This window comes from Mus caroli, unplaced genomic scaffold (genome assembly GCF_978045245.1).
Source record: "Mus caroli unplaced genomic scaffold, Mus_caroli_1 scaffold_9, whole genome shotgun sequence".
Taxonomy (NCBI): domain Eukaryota; kingdom Metazoa; phylum Chordata; class Mammalia; order Rodentia; family Muridae; genus Mus; species Mus caroli.
The window spans coordinates 93,025,665-93,048,868 of record NW_028227264.1 but is presented as its reverse complement, the minus strand read 5'-3'; the positions used below and the strand labels follow the sequence as shown (position 1 = coordinate 93,048,868).

The 23,204-nt window shown below is 45.7% G+C and overlaps 1 protein-coding gene across 3 annotated transcripts in view; it reads right to left on the bottom strand.

The window, feature by feature from the left end:
* The window catches only part of Ccdc38 (coiled-coil domain containing 38), a 43,158-nt gene that overhangs the window by 19,704 nt on the left and 250 nt on the right, over positions 1 to 23,204 (bottom strand). For 2 of the 3 annotated variants that reach the window (XM_021174676.3, XM_021174677.3), the window contains exons 2-7: positions 18,582 to 18,632; positions 14,811 to 14,911; positions 13,494 to 13,659; positions 8,080 to 8,144; positions 1,129 to 1,292; positions 678 to 758 (exon numbers count right to left, since the gene is read on the bottom strand). In XM_021174676.3, the coding sequence (XP_021030335.1) occupies positions 678 to 758; positions 1,129 to 1,292; positions 8,080 to 8,144; positions 13,494 to 13,659; positions 14,811 to 14,911; positions 18,582 to 18,618 (614 nt within the window). In that variant the 5' untranslated portion in view covers positions 18,619 to 18,632. Of the gene's footprint in view, positions 1 to 677; positions 759 to 1,128; positions 1,293 to 8,079; positions 8,145 to 8,652; positions 8,776 to 13,493; positions 13,660 to 14,810; positions 14,912 to 18,581; positions 18,633 to 23,204 lie in introns of those variants that run through there. The other variant, XM_021174678.3, reaches the window with a different exon arrangement.

The following is a 23,204-nucleotide window of genomic DNA, read 5'->3' as shown; positions in this document are numbered from 1 at the left end:
AAGTGTGGGAGGAAGTTTTCTTTCTTGAAGCATCTTCAGCCTTAAGACTTTTAGATAGAAGAAGCTACTACAGCCAGAATCTGTTTGAAACTTGTATTTTGCATTATGAACTTAGTGCCCCACAGTGGTCTCGAGTGCCTTTTATACACTGAAAATCATTCAACTGAGTTCCCTTGGACACGGGAGGAGCATACAGGTTTGGAGGAGGGGTGACTGATGATGTCATAATAGGAACTCATTCCCTGGCCCTGTGATTTTTCTCAGGATAGACCTTCATTTTAACAGTGACATGAGATTCTGCTAAGGGGTTTAAATACAAGAATGGCCAATGATGAATGTAAGGTGACCATCAAATGCATCCCAGTTGAGATGCGTAAATGTGGGGTGATGGGGGTCATACAGGGAATAAAAAGGAGGCACATGGGGAAAAAAGTAAAATCCCCGTTTGACTCCTAACAAGGTTTTGCTTCTTTTCAATCACTTCCTCTGCTTCTGAATCTACACGTCAGAGAGCCTTCTCAGAAGGAGGCTTATGCTCCGGTGCCTAGGCAGGCACAGGTGATAGACAGGTTACTGGTTTTAAAGCCGTTCACAGTGAGGCTCCACTTGGCTTTGGTGGGCATAAAAGTCATAATGGGATGTGGGGGGTTGTCATAGGAAAGGCAGCACCCCCTCACCTCTTTATGGATTGAACTTCCATGCTTGCTTTCTTGAGCTCTGATGTCATTTGGAGTTTGTTTATTGTTTCTTGTGCTGCCCTAAAAAGGAACACCGATCAGTGAGTTAGTTTGGTTTTCCAAGAAACGAAAGCAAGCACACAAAGACTTAGGGGGAAAGGTAGGGCCAGAATAGAGACACTAACATTCTTTTTCTTCTTCTTCTTCTTCTTCTTCTTCTTCTTCTTCTTCTTCTTCTTCTTCTTCTTCTTCTTCTTCTTCTTCTTTTTTTTTTTTTTTTTTTTTTAAGTATGGAATAGAGTTTATTTAGGGCACGGGGAGGGAAGTTGAGGAAGTAGAGAAAGGGAGAGAGGGAGAGAGAGAATATGTTGACCATGAACATGTGAAGAGAGAAAGGGTAGGTGAATGTGGAGAGAAGGTACAGAGAGGAAGAGGTAAGAGCGATACTAACATTTTGAGAGCATCTACAGATCTCTGGTCGTTTTCTCGTAGGAATTCTTCAAAGGACAATGCGTCATCTTGGAGCTTTTTCTCGGCTTTTTTGAGTTGATTTTCTTTAGTGGCTATGAGTCTTTCAAACCTTTTGATTGTCTTTTTCTTGGTTGACACTGTATACTGGGAGCATTGAAAACAAGAAAATGGTCAAGAGCATTCCATGGCACGGTACCTGGAGGTTTCAAGGGAACCCCACAGAGGGAGTGAGCCCTACATCAGGGGATCACTTGGGTCAGAAGTAATAACAACACCCATAGAGCCGGGCCTGCATCTCCCTGAGGTTGCTCTGAGGACACTCAGCAGGGAAGGTAAGCCCTTCTCTCACTAGCTTTCCTGAAAAGACCTTGTGCTCTTCTAAAAATGGCTGCTCCCTACCAATCAAAACTCAAAACAAAACAAAACAAACAAGCAAACAGGTGCTCTTTAAAAAATAGGTCTGTCTGTCTGTTACCCACGATGCACTCTGGTTTTCTTTTTCTTTTTTCTGTTTGTATGTATATTTATTCTACATTTAAAGTATCTTGGACCTCAGAGGATGGCTCAGACTTTAAGAATGAGTACTAACTCTAGCTCAGAATCGGAGTTCAGTTTCCAGCATCCTTGGTGGTTCACAGCTGCCTGTAATTCCAGCTCTGGGAAGACTCAAAGCCTCAACCTCTGTTGTGCATCCTAACTAACACACCCTTGATTTAAGTAATGCACTCTGGTTTTCTGAATACAAAGAAACCAGGCTATCTGTAGCTACCAACCCTCCAATCTTCTCCTCTAATAGAAATCAGTTTCAACTCTGGGTGCAGTAATGGATTTCTCCGGGCTTGCCTGAGGGTGTGGGTTTATTTAACCAAACCCAGGGAGATCTGTTTAGATCCTCAAATGTGATTTTGACAACTATTTTTTTTTAGCACAGCATATGAGTTATGAGACCACATGGCTCTGTTTCTCTGCCTCGCACTGTGTGTGTGTGTATGTCTATAGGGTTGCTTCTACAGTAGCAGTTTTCTGTATGACTTCCTTTAAAGGCCCCAACTAGACACACACCATGCTAGAAAATAAAAGCCCAGTGCCAGGAATGCACTACTCTTTTTGAGTTGTTGGTCAGTGGAGTTCCGCTGACCTCCAAACATTTTTGGCTATTGACATCGCTGTTGACTACCCTCCAAAACTCGACCTCACACCTTGTGCTTGTTAGGTTTTTTTGGTCAACTTGGAACAAGTTAAAACCATCAGAAAGGAGGGAATCTCAACTGGAAAAAAAATGCCTCCATAAGATTGGCTTGTTGGAAAGACTATGAGACACATTCTTGATTAATAATTGAAGTGGGTGGGCCTAGCTGACTGTGGGTGGAGCCATCTGACCGTGGGCGGAGCCATCTGGCTGTGAGTGATGCCAGCTAACTGTGGGTGGTTGCTACCCTTGGGGTAAGTGGTCCTGGATGGTCAAAGAAAACATGCTGAGCAAACCAAGGGGAGCAAGCCAGGAAGCAGCACCCCTACATGACTTCTGCTTCAGTTCTTGCCTCCAGATTCCTGCCTTGCTTGAGTTTCCATCCTAATTTCCCTCAGTGCTCAATGATGGACCGATACCTGGAAGCGTAAGATGAAATAAACCCCTTTCCTTTCTTTTGGTCATGGAATTTTATCACAGCACTAGAGACCTAACTGAGACAATGTACTGCTGAAGACACCACATATGGAGTCATAGATCATGGAGACAGGAAGGTGACACTGCTGACCCGGAAGCTTCATCCCCACCAGATAGCTGCGAACTGGCCGAGAGGGGATCATCACTCTCACCCAACTGGGAACTCGATGAGCTACAATAATGACTGGCCGCACTGGTACAATAATAGCAGCCACTTACTAATCAGACCTAAGGCCTGCTCCACAGGGTAGAACCCATACCTAGCCCTGTTATTAGGGCCAACAATTTGTGGCTAGATAGGCCCTGGACCCTAGTGGAGAATCTACGAGTACTATTCTACTAAGTGGACATAGTATTAGAACAAAAGCTCTTGTCTTAGGGCTGCTACTGCTGTGATGGAGCATCATGACCCAAAGCAACTTGGGGAGGAAAGGGCTTATTCCACTCACAGCTCCATACAACAGTTCGTCATCAAAAGCAGTGAAGGTGGGAACTCAAGCAGGGCAGGAACCTGGAGTCAGACGCTAATGCAGACACCATGGGGAAAGGCTGCTTAGAGATTCAGCCTGCTTTCTTATGATATCCAGGTCTACCAGCTCAATGGTAGTCCCACCCACCACAGACTGGGCCCTCCCACATCAATCACTAATAAAGAAAATGTTCCTACAGACTTGCCTACAGCTAGACCTTTAGAAAGCCTTTTTTTTTTTAAACTAAAACACCCCCCCGACTCTTAGCTTAGAAAGCCCCCCTTTTTTTAAACTAACCCCCCCCGGCTCTTAGCTTATGTCAGGTTAACATAAAGGCAGACAGAACAACCCCTAATGGCATATTGCTGCACCCACTGACGGCTCCTTACAGTAGATTGTGATAAACATGAAGACGCACAATTGGCCAGCAAGCTGAGAATAGAGACCTAAACGGAACAATGTGTATCACATCGGTCTCCCCGAGGCTTGGGGATCACTGTGGAAGAGTGCATAGAAACTTTGTTAAGAGCCAGAGCTGTGAACAATGCTAAGAAAACCATGTTTTCCGGACACCACAGGAAAATCTCACATAGCAGAGGAGTGATTGGCGTTTGATAACTGCTGGAAGAGGCACAGTTAGTTTTCTTTAGTGGTGTATAAGTATGCGGTGGACAGATGGGAGAGAAAGAATGTTATGAAGACAGGCAGAACTGGAGCCGTGAGGGTGGAGAGGAACAGCCTTATGTGAATAACCTCCCCTGCCACCTGAGGCCATGGTCAAGTCCCGGCCTGGTGCAGCGGCTGAGGGCCATGTCTCCATCCATGGCCATGCAGCAGCATAGTGCCTGTGCAGAATCTATGGCTCATATTACCACCAAAGGTCATGTGGACAGATGTCCCTGGTCTGGGCTGCCTCCTGGGACAGTGTTGATGTTCAAGGGCGGTGCAGAGTTGGCCCTGCCCCTCACTGGCTGTGACATGCCTCCTAACCCCCAGTCTGCCAGTAGGGAGAGCTGGCCCTGGGGTCCTGAGAGTGGGTTAGCTGCCCCCACCCCTCGCCCCTACAGCACTCAGGAGAGTGAGTCCTCTCCTAAGCAGCACAGTAGAGCTGGCTCTGGTGGTAGTGGGCATTGATAAGCTGGCTCCAGGGGAGAGAGAGGGGAAGGAGCTGGCCCTAACACTTAAGGGGTGCAGCTGCAGTATTGAGTGAGGTAGCCAGGGTAGTGCTGGAGAGCACCTTATTGGTGAGAGTGTAGGAGGGCTGGCAGACTGACTGGCTCAGCTACCACCCAGGCCCAGATCCCCGGCTTTGAATTGGCCTATTCCAACATCTACTCCATCGATGAACTGCTGGAGCATGTGAAAGGACTGGTCATGCAGAATCAGGGCTGCAGGATCTCCACGACCCACAGGACGACCCACAGGAGAGGGGTCCCAGGGAGGATCCAGCAATGATAGTGTAGCAGAAGCCAGAGGCCTCAAACCAGACCTATGACTCACTGCAATAAACATTTGCAAGAAAAGATGTGTGAACAAGGGTATACTGAGGGACACACAGCAGTTTCCACGATGAGGTTTTCATTTTGGTTTGAGATATTTATATTTTTGTTTTCTTGGGAGATGGGGAGGTTGCAAGGGCAGAGGGTGGATACCGAGGAATGAGTAGATGAGCGGGATTGGGCTGTATGATGTGAAATTCACAAACAATAAATAAAAAGTTTTTAAAACCGTATTTAAATAAGTAATACATTACTAGTAAAGAAAAGACAGAGGGTGGGTAAGAAGGTGAGGGTCGATCTGGAATGAGTTGGCATGTGTGTGAAATTATCAAAGGATAGGAATGATATTATTAAAAAGAACACATTTTGGATCTAGATGAGTGCTCTTTCTGATTTGGTTGAGATGATTATCCGGCTTTTCGTTTCTAATCTGTTGATGTGTGCTATGCCTATCCATTTTCAAATGTTAGGCTGCTTTCACATGCTTAGAATAAGCCCCAATTAGCCATAATGGATTATCCTTTTTTGTGTTTTATCTTATTTGATTTGTTGAAATTTGTTTGGAACGCTTGCCTCTCAAGTGCTTATTCTTTAAAGAGTAATTTTAGTTAGTTAGTTAGTTGGTTAGTTAGTATAGTCATCTCTCAGCTCTCCTCCGTTGGGCAGGAACACGAGGTCAGAGGACAACTTATAAAAGTCAGTTCTCTCCTTCCACCACGTTGGTCCCAGATATTGAACTCATATATTAAGGCTTGGAGCCATGTGCCTTTACCCACTAAGCCATCTCATAGGCTCCTGTGCTTTCTTTTCTTCTAAAGCCTCTATGTTCTTCAGAGATCAGGTCAATATTAGTGTTAATGAGTTATGTAAAATTAGAAATTTTTTTGTTAAAATGTCTGGTACAATTAACCAGTGAACGTGAATTTTTCTTTCTTTCTTTTTCCTACAAGTTCAGTTTGTACAGTGATATAAAGCTATTATGTGCTTTTTCTTCTTGGATAAGCTTCGATAGTTTGTAGCTCTCCAGAAATCTGTCCCATCCATGTTGAATTATTGGCATAAAAAATCGTTCATAGTATTAAACTCACAATACATTAACATTTACATTTTAAGTGAGGATTTTACATCCCACAAATAAAACTTTGAAAAAGGGAAGGGGAAAAAGAAGGGAAGGGGAGGGGAGTCCGGGAGGAAAAAGGGGTGAACGAAACAAAGCAGGGTGTGATGAGACCAAGTCAGTTTAAAAAATTAAGTTATTCAAGTTGCAAAATTTGAGGGACTCATCCCAAGTCTCACTGACACCACTGGCAAATCTGATGGGTCCCCCAAACAGCTTCAGGTTCCTGGGTCTTACAAAACTCCTGGGTACAGATTATTGCAAGGAAAGGAACCACTAAAGTCAGCCGGAAGAAGAATCCCATGAGGCAGGGTTTAGAGCAGTGGTTCTCAACCTTGCTAAAGCTTCAAGCCCATCATCCAGCTCCTCACACTGTGGTGACCCCCAACCATAAAGTTATTACGTTGTTACTTCACAACTGCAATTTTGCTACTGCTATGAATCGTAATGTAAATGGCCTGATATGCAGGCTATCTGATAGGCCACACCCAAAGGGGGTCGGTTGAGGCCCACATGTTGAGAACCGCTGGTTTAGAGGCTCTCTGGATGCAAAGTTTCTGGGACTCCCTCCCCATGGGGTCAGCCCACGGTTCCATGCCTGCATCTGTAACAAACACACAGTATAGCCATGCACGGAATCAACTGAGAGTCACAGGCTGGAATTTCCAAGGAAGCTTCATTCTGTAGACATGATTAATTGACTGACATCTCTTCAGTCCCTTGACCAATCTCTGTATGACCCCCAAACTGCCACATTGTTGGTTTTTCTGACAAGGTCATCCTACGGCTGGCAGGTGTGGTCAGCCTCACCTTGAAAACATCCTTATGAGCTATGACATAAGTCATCCTATGACATAGGTCATCTTCTAGAAGACAAAGCCAGAGCCCGGCACTGTTTGGGCAAGGTCAGGTTTTCTCCAGCTATGGTTTTAGTGATAAATTGACTTCATTATATCACTTGGGACATGTTATCAACCTGCTTGGGGAGGAGGGGGGGGGGACTGGAAAAATACCAGAGCAGAGAACGAGGCACATTTACTCCAAATGTATTCAAATCCCAGAGAATCTGCCCAAGACCCACCTTCTCCTAGCCAAGGCATTAGTTACATCAGCAAGGTTCCACGGTGAAGGCCCAAATCACACCCAGAAACTAATAATATTAGCAAGCAAAGGTATGGGGTTCTATTCACAACTGTATGGTGTAGTTTATCGGAGGTCTTTCTTGTTGGTTGCAGTTAGCCTCGAAGGCAAGCATTAACTTTGGCCTGTATGCCAAAATGTGTGCTGTGAGATTAGGAAAGAGCAAATATCCTTTCATTGAGTTGCTAGCACTCAAGACCCCAACAGAAACAGACTGTCTTTAAATGATTTGGACTTGACAACAGAGGCATAAACAACAGCCAATTGGTTCTCTTTATAATTGTTCTCAGAGGGTTGCATGCACAGTGTCTCTATCTACGGTAAATTAATATGCACACAAGGATAATAAGTAACGTACTGTCATATGGACTGGAGACAAGATGAGACCTTCGATCATTTTATAAGATTTGTTAAGATCTTCCCTGGTTGGCTGTACTGTGTGTTCATTGGTGACACAGGAATGGTGTCACAATCCAACTCCATGGGGAGGGACCTCCAGCAGCCTTGCTCTGGAGTGCTTCTAAACTCCCGCCTCATGGGGCTGTTCGGGCTGACTTGAATGTTTCCTTTCCTTGTAACAAAGCCACTTCTCTCTGCTCTGACTGGTTATAGAGAGAGTGGGAAGAATCCAGACTGTTCTGACTCCCACCACAGTCAACCAGAATGTTAGCAAAAATCTAAATCCAGTTTGGCTTATCAAGGGCTGTTGAGGCTGCTGCAGACATAATTGGGAAAAATTGGGATCTCGGGGGCCTGACTGAAGTCATCCTCTATAAAAAAATTAAACTGCTTCTCAGGCTACTGGTATAGGTTATGTGAATGTACGTATGTTCTCCAGAGGGAGGGAATTTTGTAATGACTTGGCACATAGTAAGTACTCAATAAATCTTGTTCAAGTGAAGAAACGCAGGAATGAGCCCCTCAGTTCAGGCAATAGACCCGAGGGCTTTCAGGGAAATATCTAACGCCAAGGCAAGTACCTGACAATACTATGCAACAAGTCTTCTGGCTGACAGGAGAAAGAAATTGCTTTTAATACCTCAAGTAGAAATCTGTCTCTTTGGTCGTTAATAAACTCGTGGACGGTCCTCTTTCTGTCTGCACCTGAAGAAAACATTGAAATAGACGTATGTTTAGTAGGCCAGCTTTCAAAGAATAAGCGTTCTCTCTCTCTCTCTCTCTCTCTCTCTCTCACACACACACACACACACACACACACACACACACACACACACACACACACTGTGAATCCAGACTTAGCAAAAGAGCTTTGCCCCCCCAGTAAAGTAACTAGTTCGGAAAGGATGGCAGTTTTAACCGGACAGGGAACTGACTAGGAATTCCAAAAACATCCGGGTTTTCTTCATTTTTGGAAAACGCTAGTCATTCTGTGTGAAGCCGACAGAGTGTGGTATAGAGTACAGCCTCTCGCTAACCACGTAAAGAGAAATGAAGTACTACTTCCTAAACAAGCAGAGGGCCGGGGCTGCGCCGGGAGGCTCAAGGCTCCCTGTAGATGCACGGGGTTTCTGCCTCTAACCAGCAGGGAGAGAAAGACCCTCGCTCTCTCCGTGCCTCAGTTTCCCCATCTGTGTGAAGGCTGCTCTCTCACCCATAGCTCATGGCTGTCGGCACACTAGTCATGGGACAGATGTGGAACTATGTGACTGCCAAGGAGCTTCAAGAGCCCTTAGCTGCAGCCCCTGTGATGTCCCGGAGAGGGGTTGCAACTTTCGCCGAGACCCATACGGGAAGGCAGCAAACCTGATACGGGACTGAGAATTTAAACCTCTGGGAGAGGAAGCCACCGCCATCACAATGTGGCTTATTATTATGAAAGCATAAGGTAGCCCACGTAGTAGCATCCCTCTACTTCACAATGGTGCTCAGAGAAGGAAATGAGGCCGTAGAAAATAAAACACACAGTCGTTTCTCAATCACTACTAGCTGCTGTTGTTCAAGCAATACACTTAGGATGGCTCATTCCTTTTTACGATCAATCACGAAAAGCCACAGTAATTGTTATAATCATTAACAAAATATTCATTGCGAGGGAACCTCGGAGTCAGGCAGGCTTTGACTTGAAGTCTGCTTTTGCTTAGAGATGTGAGATGACTCCGTGTCCTGGAGCCATTTCCTTCTGCGAAGAGGAGTTAAAGACATCTCATCGCATTTTGTTGCAGATCAAATATAACACACCTGAGTGATGATCGCTTAGAAACAGCTACAGTTTTAATACTTTAAAAACTGCACAAACTGGAAATCACTAACATTCAAAACAGTGCATCCTGAAGCTCAGCTACTTCAACATCGTTGATATATTTTAGATCTTGCCTGTTGGTACCCCTCCTTAGCTTTTCCCCTACGAGGATGCTCTGAAAAGCAATAAGACATCTTGGACTCGTTGATCTCTCAGCATCACTGTGTAACTTTATCAGAAAGTTTAAACAATAACGTTGGTACCATCGTTACCTCCAACAAACCAACAATTTGTTTCCTTAACACCATCTCCTGTCCAGCCTGAGTTTTCACAGTTGTCTTCCCAAACCTCTCTATCCCATCATGCCCTGGTGTTTTGAAGCATGGTGAGACATGTCTAGGCGGACAGAACCTGCAACACAGCCTATTCAGAGTTGTTAATGTGTTTGTATTTGTTTTTGGTTTTCCAGGCAAGGTTTTTTTCTGCATAGCCCTGGCTGTCCTGGAACTCACTCTGTAGACCAAGCTGGCCTCAGACTCAAGAGATCCACTTGCCTCTGCCTCCCGAGTGCTGGGATTGAAGGCGTGTGCTACCACTGCCGGCCCTTTTTTTGGTTTTGGTGGGATCTCCTGTAACCCCTGCTGACTTCAAACTTGTTCTAGAGCAGAGGATGACCTTGAACTCTGCTCCCTGAGTTCTGGCACTGCAGGGAGTGCCCCTCCACATCTGGTTTAGAGGTGTTTCCTCTAACAGCAAAGCCAAAGTCTCACTGTCACTGGGTACAGAATGAGCAGGTGTAAGAAACCAATCTGCCACTGGCATTGAGGTATCGGTAAATTTCCTCTGATGGTGACCTAGCCGTTCACCACTAGTGCAAAGACAGAAATACAGGAGTCGAGACTCCCCAAGTGGGATGACTGGATTATTTTACATACACACACATATATGCTATATATATTAATATATATACAAATATGTGCTATATAAAATGTATTTTTCAATCAGAATTCATAAAGACTGTAAGGCTGAGGAAAAGTGATTTCACTCCAGTCAGTTGCTGATTTGAGATGCAATTCAAGGGAGATGTCTTTAAGTGAAAATTCAATATCGATTGTCTGTGCAACCTGCCACATTGTTGACAGAGCCTCAGATGATCATAAAAGTTGGACTCTTCCCTCTGGAGGAGCCTGTCCGATGGCATTCAGTCTTAAGGGGCCAGAACTGTCCCATTCCACAGCAAACAGCACAGAGGAGGGCGGCAAACCTGCCAAGCTATGCTTTCTAGTTACCTGAGGACTGCTAGGGTGGCAAGGATTGTCACCTCTTTTGCATGGAACTGTAGACATGTCACTTGCCACTTTACATGTTCTCGATGGCCCAAGACTCAACATGGAGGCACAAGATGGAACCCAGGGATCTCTGAGACCTGGTGCTGTCGCTGAGCCCTAACTATTGCCTGCCATTTACTGCTGTTCAGTCACGTATGCATCTGCAAGACAGTCTAAATCAATTGACGTTGCTTGCTTCCTCTTTTTAAGAGATGCTTTTTGGGGTCTGGAAAGTTGGCTCAGCGATTAAGAGCCCTTGTTACTTTTTTCAGGTGATCCACGTCCAGTTCCCAACACCCACCTGGCATCTCAAAACTGACTGTTAATCTCAGTTCCCAGGGGATCTGACACACTTATATACATGAGGGCAAAATACTCATATGCACAAAATAGTAAAACAAATAAACCCAAGAGTTTCTTTTATAAAAAGCTTTATTTATTTTTATTGTATGTGTAAAGTGTTTTTCCCTTGCGTGTACGTCTGAGCATCACATATCTGCTTTGTTCCAGAAGGGGACAGAAGAGGGTTCCTGATCCTTTAGAACAGGAGTCACAGGTAGTGGTGAGCCTCCATGAGGGTGCTAGGAACAGACCCTGAAGTTTTCTGAAAGAGCAGCAATTGCCTTTGCTGGCTGAGCTATCTAGCCAACCCATCTTTTTCTTAAGATGGATTCATTTATTTTTATGCAGATGAACATCTTGCCTGCATTCATGCCCAGGCCTGTGTGCCTGGTGCCTGAGGAAGTCACCTCAGGTGGTGATCCACTGTTGAGGATGCTGGGACCCAACCCCTGGTCTTCTGCAAGAGTCGCAAAGGGCTCTTGACTAAGCCGTCTCTCCAGCCTCATGGCTTGCTTTCTCTGTGGGAGCTGCTGACCTCAAAGTCCCATTTCTTGTGAGCCATTCTGGCCTTATTTAGCTGCAAAGGACTTTCATGTGTAGGTGCTTCTTGACCTGTGATGCACAGGAAGTGCTTATGACATTTCTGATGACTAAGTCAATAAACCAGGCTCGTTTTTGCAATGATAGAAAGGTTATTCACCCCATCAGCTTCCTGATGCTGTATACCTGAGTCTTGTTTTGAACCACCAAAGCTCCTCCAACGTTAGGAAGAGTCTATATCTCCATACCTCAAATAGTACAGCTAGCTAGGGCTATCGCTTTCATATAACTCGGCTTTGACAAAGTCAACACTGTTACTTGGCATTGACTTTCTTCCTTCCCAAAGGCAGGTGAAGTAAGGCTCTTCTTGGAAAAATGTCTTCTTAAGCCACTTTCTTTTTGTTCTCGAGTCTATGGCAAAGATCTTACCTGCCACATTGTAACAGGCCCCAGAACTTAACATGAATGACACCATGTTAGAGGTACCATTCTGACCTTAAAACCCAGCACGCAGGCCAAAATGGGAACAGAGACCTAGTCTATAGTTCTAGAAAAGTCCACAAATAAAAAGTCCTATTTTTGGCTTTTATATTTCTGTGTCTTGCTTACTGAAGTGTGCCAACCAGGATATTGTGGGTGTGGGTGTGGGTGTGTGTGTGTACACGCGCGCGAGCGAGCATGTGTTATTTTACCTTTTACATGAAAGACAAGTGGCTGTGAGACTTGGGGCCTCATGATTTGGGCAAGTTCCCCATGTAGCCACTGTCCAGCAATAAAGACTTTCCTTTTGACTTGAAGAATGTCTGTGTTGGCCTGACAGTGGTGGCACACGCCTTGAATCTCAACAGAGGCAGAGGCAGAGGCAGAGGCAGAGGCAGAGGCAGAGGCAGAGGAGGCAGAGGAGGCAGAGGAGGCAGAGGAGGCAGAGGAGGCAGAGGAGGCAGAGGAGGCAGAGGAGGCAGAGGAGGCAGAGGAGGCAGAGGAGGCAGAGGAGGCAGAGGAGGCAGAGGAGGCAGAGGAGGCAGAGGCGGCAGAGGCGGCAGAGGCAGAGGCAGAGGCAGAGGCAGAGGCAGAGGCAGAGGCAGAGGCAGAGGCAGAGGCAGAGGCAGAGGCAGAGGCAGAGGAGGCAGAGGCAGAGGGGCAGAGACAGGTAGATCTCTGAGTTCCAGGCTAACCTGGTCTGTAGCAATTGTAACCAGGGCTACAGAGATAAAACAAACAAATAAACAAGTAGTTCACATTGAGTTCTCCGGTAGCTTATCTCACAACAGTAGAGCAGCTCTGATTCCGTCTCTCTCAGCACCAGAAAATCTCCCAAGCCTACGATGAATAGCATATATCCAGAACCACACCTTAAGATCAAGAATAGGGACTGGAGAGATGGCTCAGTGGTTAAGAGCACTGGCTGCTCTTCCAGAGGACCCAGGTTCAATTCCAGCAACCACATGGCAGCTCTTAGCTGCCTATAACTCCAGTTCTAGGTTATCTGAATGTGCATAAAATAAAAAAAATAAGTTATATATACATATATGTGTATATATACACGTATATACATATGTATATACTATATGAAATACCAATGTACATAAAATAAATTATATATATGTATATATATATATGAATAACTAAGAGTAATGTTGACTTACTGTCGTAGGATTTCAATTGCTGTGAGGAGACACTATGACCACAACAACTCTTATAGAGCCTAATATTGAATTGGGCCCAGCTTACAGTTTCAGAGGTTTAGTCCACCGTCATCATGGCAGGAAGCATGGCAGCCTGTAAGCAGACATGGCACTGGAGGAGCAGAGAGTTCTCCACCTTGATTAGCAGGAAGCCAGGACGAGGCTGGATTTGTTTCACACTGGGCATAGTTCAAACGTTTAAGATGACAAAGCTCGCCCCACAGTGACAAATGTCCTCTAATAAGGCCACACCTCCTCTAGTAAGGCCACACCTCCTAATAGTAACACTACCTATCTCTGAGCCATTCGAACACAGGAGTCTGTAGAGGGTAAAACCTCTTCGAACCCTCACACTTACCTTCTGTCAGCCTGAGAATAAGAGTGGGATCTAGCCCCAGACGTTCATAGGAGGAGCCGCCTGCATCAGCGAAAAAAGCTAGCTGGCCAAGGTGTGAGCGACTCTTCATTCGGGACGAAAATGTTGTCTTCTGGTAGATTTTCATGCTGTGGTTCTTCATTCTTTCCTGCCCAAGATGCAAAAAGCATGAAAGGAATTTTAATGCACCAAAGTATTATACTGTTATAACGGTGCTCAGATGTAAACAGCCAAGACCTTCGGCCTTAGGCATTTCCGGAGCTCGCCCGGGAAGAAACGTACCCAGCATCCTTTGCTTTCTTACCCAGAGACAAGGATAACCTTGCAAAGACGGGCCTTATATAAATTATCTCAGAAACGGAGACAGGAAAATGCCGCTCTAGATTATATGCAGGGAAAATATGGAAATTTCAAAGATTGTTAGCTCACTGGAGCTGAAAACTTAATGGAAGGCAGACTTCCATAGAGAGTAGTGAAAACCCACCCTTTGGATAGCTTTCAACGTCTCAGTTTAATCTCCTGTGAAGCTTGAGGAGGCCCTCAAGGCCCAGAGAAAAGCCACTCCTGGGTGAATACACTTCATGTTTCTGGCTATTTTATTCATCCTACCAAGAGCCAGGAGAGTCCTTTAACCCATTCATTACCTTTGGGAAGAAAAGTTGAATATCAGGCCCAGTGCTGATTTTTCTTTTTTAATTTTAAATTACTCTAAAAAGAATTCCCTTGCCTCTCCACGTCACCACCCCCGTTCTTTCGTCTCCTCTATCCTCAAAGCACGTGTAAACTTGTTTATCCGTAACAGCTTTGACACACTTTGGCTTATTCTTAAAGACTCGGCTCCTGCCACTACAGTGAATGCTTTGGGTCTTCCTACTCTTTCTTCTCTGTCCACAGAGCAGACCTCTGCTGTCTCCTTCACACAGCTCTGGCTGTAGGATCCGCCAGTCCCAAGGTGCTATCCGTGGTAAGACATCCTTTTATTTTGTGCTTGGCCAGTGAGGTACAACATGCCACTTGTGCAAGCTAGACCCGAAACATAGCAACATGAAAAACCCCAGGGGGTCGGACACAAGGAGGAGCGTGAACCGCGTCTGTGGAGCTAGTTGGTGATGGCATGGTGTAGCGGCCTTCTCCCACTAGGTGGCAATCTCTGAAGGTCCTTGTGTACTGTCTTCCCAGAATGGCGCCAAACATAGGACAAGGCGTCACCGTGTCTTAACCCGTAAAACTAGTGAGATCTATGGCTGAAAGCACTTGGCTCTAACCTCTTTGGGGATGCTGATCATAAGAAAACCTTACCCTTTTCCTGGCAGCAATTTCATTTTCTTTGAAAACGAAGAGATCTTTGAAAAAGATCTTGTAGGGTCTTTCCTTTTTGAGTACAGCATCTTTTCCTTCATCTAAAAGAAAAGGAAGAAGAAGAGGGAGAGGGGGAGGGGGAGGGGAGAGGGGGAGGGGGAGGGAGAGGAGGGAGAGGGGGAGGGGAAGGGAGAGGAGGGAGATGAGGGAGAGGGAGAGGGGGAGGGGGAGGGAGAGGGAGGAGAGGGAGAGGGGGAGGGAGAGGGAGGAGAGGGAGAGGGGGAGGGAGAGGAGGGAGAGGGAGAGGGGGAGGGAGAGGAGGGAGAGGGAGAGGGGGAGGGAGAGGAGGGAGAGGGAGAGGGGGAGGGGGAGGGAGAGGAGGGAGGGAGGGAGGGAGGGAGGGAGGGAGGGAGGGAGGGAGGGTGTAGTTAGTTGCTTTGTTGGCCAGAACTATAAAGCCCCCACCAGCTAGAGTAGAGAAATGGGATGCAGGGGTCTCTGAGAAGGTGGGTTTCAGATGGATCTTGCCCTCCAGTTGAACCTGGCAATACAGCTCCTGGGTCTCCCCGGTAAGAGCCACATCTTCTCTGCCCACTCTCTCAGGGCTCAGCATCTCAGGGGACGTGAACCAGAGCTGAGGAGTCTGCGTTATTATGAGCTCACACTTGGAGATGTAGAGATGTGGAGAGGACCCTGGCCCCACCAATCAGTAGCAGAGGAGTGAGATGCTGGGGCCACTTTTGAACACGCCTGCCAGCTCCTTAGGGAGTTAAGCATAGAGGACCACACACAGTAGGTAACTGGATGCATTGAAGGCTGAGTATAATGGGCCCCGTCTAGGAAAGGGGGTATCAGCCATGGAGGGCCACGTCTGGCCACGAGGAGGAGACTGTGGGTGACTCTTGGCTGGCCCTGTGGGTTGTAAAGATGTCAAGAAGGCAGATGATATTGTAGGCCTCATGATACAGGGAGGAGAGACAGCTAGGTGGCAGAGGCTGGGCCCTGGGCAGTGCAAGGGTGTGGGAGAAGCATGGTCAACAGGCTAGGGCTCAGCAGAGAGAGTATCAGTGGTGATTAATTTCATGTCTTAACTTGACTGGGGCTATGGTTTGCCCAAATTAGATGTTATTTTGGGTATGTTTGTGAGGGGTTTTCCAGGTGACTTTAGCATTCAAATTGGTAGAGTTGGTAAAGAAGACTGCCTCTCCCAATATGTGTGGGCAGCAGCCAATCCTCGGAGGGCCCGAGTAGGACAATAGGCTGGTGGGGGGAGGAACATATGCTCCCCACTGTCTCTCTCTCACATGGGTGCCTTGCTGTTTGAGCTGGGTCATTTCCTCTCAGATTGCCACCCATGCTCAACTGACTGGGGCTGGTCCTGTCAGCTCCCCGGGGCTCAGGCCTTTGCACTGGGCTGGACTCTAGCACCAGCTTCTCTGAGTCTCCAGCTTGAGGGTTGTCTCTGTAATCCCATGAGTCCCTTTTCTCAACAGTGCACAGCCTCTCCACTGGTTCTGTTTCCTGGATCTAAGACCACGACTTGGCCTGAAATCATTCTGTGTCCCTTACTATAGAACAACAATGGATTCCAGATAGGGACATATCCCATCTGCCCTCTCTTCGCCTCCAGTCTCCTATAGCTAACTGCATTTAATGCATTTAAGCGCCAGTTACATTTAATGGGGTGTTGTTTTGATTTGGGGGACAGAGTTTTACTATGTAACCCTTGGATGCCCTGGAATTCACCATGTAGACCAACCTGGCCTTGAACTCAGAGATTTGCCTGCCTCTGCAGGGGTCAAAGGAGCACACCCCCACACATGGCCACTAGTTGTATTCAAGGTAGACCATAAATCCATGATCCTTCAATTAGTTCTGTAAAGACCCCTTTTGAAAATATGTTCTTAGTTTCAGGTTCTGGGTAGACTGATCTTTGGGGGCGGTATTAATATTGTACCCCCTGAATAGCACCTTATACCCAACAATGAATATGGGAACCTACCCTTTAGCCTCCTGCCTGGTCCTTCTGCAGGTCTAGGGCAAGGCAACCCTTGTGCCTGAGATCTACAGCTTGCCAGTGTGGCACGAGTCATTGGCTGAATCCAGGTTGCTCCAGGCTCATATGTATCTCCCTCTAGGGTGTGGAGATTCACATCATGGCTGATAAGCAGCCTTTCAGTGCATCCCCATTAGTGTCCCATGGAAGCTGGGAAGAGCGCCACAAGCCCCCTGGTTTGAAGTTCTAGGGGTGGGTCAGGAGCCTGAAAATGAGTCTTCTGACAATGACCAAAAAAAAAAAAAAAAAAAAAAAAAAAAAAAAAAAACCAAACAAAAAACAAAAAAAAAACCCACAACTGGGGGGCGGTGTGTGTGTGTTTCTCTGGAGGCTCTAGGTAGAAACTGCTTACATCTTCTGCTGTTAGAGCACGCCTACGTGCCCTGACTTGCAGCCTCTTCATTGATACACAGAATAAATCTGTCCTCTGTCTCCATGGTCACACTGGCTTCCCTGTCTAAGACACACCTGCCTCCATCTTGTGCAGACTTTTAGGTGATCCCAGGCCCTTCAGATTATACAGAATATTCTTCCCGTGTCAGGCTCCTTAACTTAATCACACTTTAAAAGGTCTATTTTGTGTCAAGTAACATATTCGCAGGCTCCAAGGAATACAATGTATGTATATTTGGGGACTATTACTCTACCTGTGACACACAGACTCATTCCTTTCTTAGCTTTCTTAGCTTTGCCCCTTTCTGTTTTCCTGGTTCTAATTTATTCATTCCATATACATGCAGGAAGGGCCTTGGCTATACATTGGGGAATGCGCATTAGTAAACAAAACAGGGACTCTGCCCTTACATTGTGCTCAAGTGATAGAGGTGGGGGGGGGTCAAATAATAAAAGTAAACACAACAAATGAACATTTTTATCATTCAAGTGACAAGGTCTGGGGTGAGCAAACTTGAGTGGAGGGACAGATCCATTGATGAAGTGACAGATCTGTGGAAAAGCAGTTCTGATGTCCTAACAGAAAATGCAAAGGCCCTGTGGCAGGAAAGAGAGAGGCAGCCATGGGGTCTGGGGTGGTGGGCGGTAGTGAGGCAGGTCAGCTAGTGTCCTGCATGCCTTGACTCTCAGTCAGATGGATTGTTAGTGGGCTTCTTTGCAGGTGAATGAGAAGCAAGTAGGACCCAGAGAGCTAGGGTTGAAACCAAAGTGGCCCAGACAATGGGAGCAGAGCTGGGGGAAGTGGTGAGGCTCTGGCTGGGCTCTGTGGAATACTTTGAAGGGAAAGCCAATGGAATTTCAAAAGGGATTGCACCCACGCTCCTCCCCTCCTCCCCCCTCCCCACGCTCCCCTCCTTTCCTTCTCCCTCTTCTCTGTCTCAGTCTCAGAGAACAGAACCTTTTATCACACTGAAGCTGATTGTTTTCAGCACCTTCCATATGCAGTCAAGCTTGCTAATTCTAATCAATTCCAATGAAGAGCACACTGAGAGAGCACCCACGACCCTGTCTTATCATAAAGCAGGAGGATGGGAGGAGGTGGAAGAGAAAAGCTAGCAGATTCCCATAGTGCTCAGCTCCTTCTGTCTTTCATCATGACAGTAGCTGGGTTAACTGTCTTAACCATGAGAAGCTGATGCAGTTGACTGAAGGTGACCCACTCTGACTGCATGCAGCTTTCTCCCTTACCCCTAAAGCCACCACGGTCCCCAATCACACCAGGCACATAGTAAGAATAAATACATCGACTAGTTGCTTTTTACCTCCAGAACTTATTGATGTGTGCATCTGGGATGCCATTTTGTCTCCTGGTCCTGTCCAGAGAAAAGGAAATACACGTTTTATTAGTCCTGTTGACACAGGGGAGTATGCGCAAAGTAAACTATATACTTAGAATAAACAGTAAAGAAACTGTACACAGGGGCTGGAGACATGGCTCATCTGCTGAGAGCTTGAACTTGCTCTTTCAGAGAGCCTGAGTTGGGGTCCCAGCATCTGTGCTGGGCAGCTCACAGATGCCTGTAACTCCAGCTCTGGGGGCTCCAGCACCCTCTTCTGGCTTCTGTAGGTACCTTCACTCACAGCCACATACACATATACACACACATATATACATACACACACATATACATACATATACACACATACACAATACATACAAATACATCTATACATATTCACACACAAGCACACATATATGTACATAACACACATACAGACAAACACATACATTTATGCATATTCATACACACACACACATATATATACACACATGTATATACACATACATATAAATACATACATCTATACATATTCACACACATACAGACATAGACACACATACATATACACACACACAAATACACACACACACAAGTACACAGACACACACACATACACATAATTAAAAACAAAAGAAATATTTTGACATTTTGGTTGTGAGCCTAGCCTTTCGCGGTTGAAGCATCTCTTCAGCCTGAAAAATAAGATAAATTCTTTTAATTTTTTTTTTTAAATCAAACCTGTATATAGTGCACAAACGTGGCCAAATTCAGCAGTCAGTGACTTCCCGACAACAGTCTGGCTTTAAAAACCATGAGCACACAAACTTCTGTACCCAGCAATTTTTCTAATTCTAGAAACTTGCACTCCAGAAAATAATCAATCCTGAGAGCAAAAAATGTATGTGCAGTAGTGTTCATTCAGTGCTGTTTAATAACCTGGGAGCTGACTGTGAGCCGTAGCACACCATAATTGAAACTACCAGTGTGCTCTTTAGTGCAATGCTGGGGTCACTCTATACCTGGTGTCCACTTATTGTGAGTTAAAAACAAAACAAAAAACAAAAAAACAGAGCAGATTTGATTACTCGGAAGCCTCTGACATCCACACATGTACACAGGCAAGATCAATCAACCACCAACCAACCGATCCAAAGTGTAGGGACAGTGTCGGGTAGAGAAAATTGCATGTGAAGCCTGGTTTCTAAGAGCTGGTGCTCAAGAAAGCTCCTGTAGCCATGCATTTACCACACTCTCTCTTTGGCCAGGCTTGGGGTGAGGCGTGGGGGTTGGGGGAGGTTGGCATACTTATTTCAGCTATAAAACTCAAAGAATGGCCAAAATAAATAAATAAAAGTATATAAATAAATAAGGTGAAAACAAGAAGCTTGAGAAAGCAACTCAGCTGCAAAGGTAAATAACAGGCTAGTGAAATCTTTAAAAATTCCACACTAGTACAGGAAAATTGATGACAAACTGATGCTTTGGGAGTCTGAAATGCCTGTCTTTCCTTTCGTATTTATCTCCTGACTAAGGAGGTCTGTGGAAGACAGAAGGGAGGTAGAAGACAGTCTGCTAGCTCCATCCAGAAGAAGGCAGTTGGGCAATGCCCTCTGTATAAGAAAACACCACCTTGGTGGTAGTGTATAATCAAAAGTTAGGTTTTCAGTTTGTAGCCAGTATCTAGTTGTAGATGTTCTCAACCTGTGGATCTGGACCCCTTTGAGGGAACTGAATGACTCTTTCACAGGGGTTGCCTAAGACTGTTGGAAAACACAGATATTTACATTACAATTTATAATGGTAGCAACGTTGCAGTTAGGAAGCAGCAATAGAAATCACTTTATGTTTGGAGGTCACTGCAGCGTGCACGAGGAGCTACACTGAACAGTCTCAGCGTTGGGAAGGTTGAGACCCGCTGTTCTATGGACCAGTTCTCCCTGACTGCCTTGCCCTCCCCATTTTTCTCCCCACCTCCACCCACCATGGACAAATACTAGGAGGAAAAGCTGTGAACTGTGGCCTTCAACAGTGTGGATCTATCTGAGCCAGCAGTTTGTTGTTTACCCACAAGCCAGGGACCCCTGGGTCCTTGGCCTGCTCTATGGCCGGCCTCTTTTATTAGGTCAGAAGCAGATCAGAAGGGCGAGGAAACACCTGCTCGCTTGACCTCATTTCACCCTGCTGGCGTCAGGCTTGCTGCTTTGTGTGGACTTTTCTGCTGACCTTTCTGATGGCCTCATTAGTAAGCCGAAGGGGAAAGAAGAAAAACTTAACTGAGAGTCAAGGATCAAGAAGAAAAGGGAGGCCAGCGGGAGGGGGTCCTGATGTGAGTCTGGTGATGCAGGAGTGTAAAGCCAGTGCTAGGGGGCATGCTGGAGAGTACCAAGAATTTTGGTGCTTTAAAATGGTGTGTTGTGTGTGCTTGGGGGGGTGGGGGTGGGGGTGGGGTGCTGGAGGGATGGCTCAGCGGTTAAGAGCACTGACTGCTCTTCTGAAGGTCTTGAGTTCAAATCCCAACAACCACATGGTGGTTCACAACCATCTGAAATGAGATCTGACACCTTCTTCTTGTGTGTCTGAAGACAGCTACAGTGTACTTAAATATAATAATAAATAAATCTTTGGGCTGGAGTGAGCAGGGGCTGGAGCAAGCAGAGGTCCTGAGTTCAATTCCCAGCAATCACATGATGGCTCACAACCATTTGTACTGCTACAGTTTACTCATATAGATTAAATAAATAAATTTTTTTTAAAAAAATGGTGTGTGTGTGTGTGTGTGTGTGTGTGTGTGTGTGTGTATACATATGAGTCAAGTGTCTGTAGAGGGTGTCTGATTCCTTGGAGTTAGGGTTACAGGCACTTGTGAGCGGCCTAATGTGGATTCTGGGATCTGACCTTGGATCCTTGGAAGAATAAGGACTCTTTAACAGCTGAGCCTCACACACGCTCAAGTCTGTGGTCCTAAAGCTTCCTGTGTCTACAAGCCTTTTGTTTGCAAGCAGCTTTCAGGCAGCGCCTCCTTGGACAGTCAATCTGATGCGTTCAGGCCACCCACTGACATACCTACCCATGAAAAAGAAGGATAATTCCTTTTTAGGCTTCCTGGGAATATATAAACCATAAGCACGGTGTGTGGTACATTCTATGAAGCCAGGGGAGAAACTGGTACTTTAGCCAGTCAGATCCCTAAGCTAACTGTCAATCAAGGAAAATAGCATTAAAATAGCTATGTCCACTGTTCCTGTACATGCGAGTATTAGCCCAAGTGACCCACGTTTTATCTGAAGGTCAAACAAATCCATAAACTACAAGCAAGCATGGCTATATAAGGCGAAGACAACCGTGCCTCCGGGAAATTTTCAATTGATTTCCTGAGGACAGGTCAGGGGAGAATTAACAGAAGTAGGCATTTGTTGAACCCCAGTGTGAACCCATCTTTTATCCCTGCAGTTACCTTTGCCTGCCAAAAGTTAACAGGTTAGCTAAAATTTTATAGTATAAACATTCTCTAACCAAAAGTGACTCTGTTTCTACCCTCTGTCATTTCTACACCCCACCCCCTTTCTTCTTTTAATTTTTTTTCTTTGACAGTGAGTCACTGTGTAGACCAGGCTAGACTGAAACTCACATAGCTCTACTACCACCCCTGGCTAATCTCTCTCTCTCTCTCTCTCTCTCTCTCTCTCTCTTGGCAGTACACAGACATTTGTGGTTGTGTTTCTGCTTTGTGAGCAGCTGTTGGGGTTTTCACTCACATTATTTTATAACTTCCTTCTTTTGTTTTTGCTTTGTTTTTTTCTACCCCATCTCTATTTTCTAATAGAACATGATGTGGACCTAAAGGACATCTGTTTGTCGGAAGATATTTTTACTGTCTGTTTTATAATGGCTATAAGGTGACCCAAAAAGTATCTTTGTGCTTTGCAGAGTAAGCCTGCTTTTATGGTATTGTTTTCAGTCCTTCACCCTGCCACCCCCATCTCTTGTAGTATTTTGTTGGACTGGGCAGGGGAAGAAACTCTCTTATCTTTATAGGAAACCTACCATAGAAACTAAATAACTTAAGGGTGATGTGGTGGTGTATGTCTTTAGTCCCAGCACTAATGTGCAGTGTGTGTGGGGGGGAGTGGGGGGGACCAGGGACAGAGAGGTGGGGGGGGGTAGCTAGAGTCAGGTAGATCTCTGAATTAAAAGGCTATCCTGGTCTACATAAAGGGCTCCAGAACAGCCAGGGCTACATAGTGAGACTTGTCTCAACAAGAGAAAAAAGACCAAGGGGGGAAGCCCTAAAACCATATATGTACAAATAGCATTATACAGACTAAGTGGGCTGTATTTATGTATTTAGGGACACACACACACACCATAGAAAAGGTCTTGAATTTGAAAGATAACAAGGGCGGTTTAAGAGGAAATCAGGAAATGATGTCATTGTAATCTCAAAAAATTTATGTGTGTGTGTGTGTATGTATGTGTGTTGTGTGTGTGTGTGTATTCTTTACAAATCCTGCCTGCCAGTTCTTTAAACAATCTGGATGTTGTCTGTCTACAACCTTGAGTGCAGCGGTGTGTGTGAAAGCCACCACACTTGGCAGGAGTGAG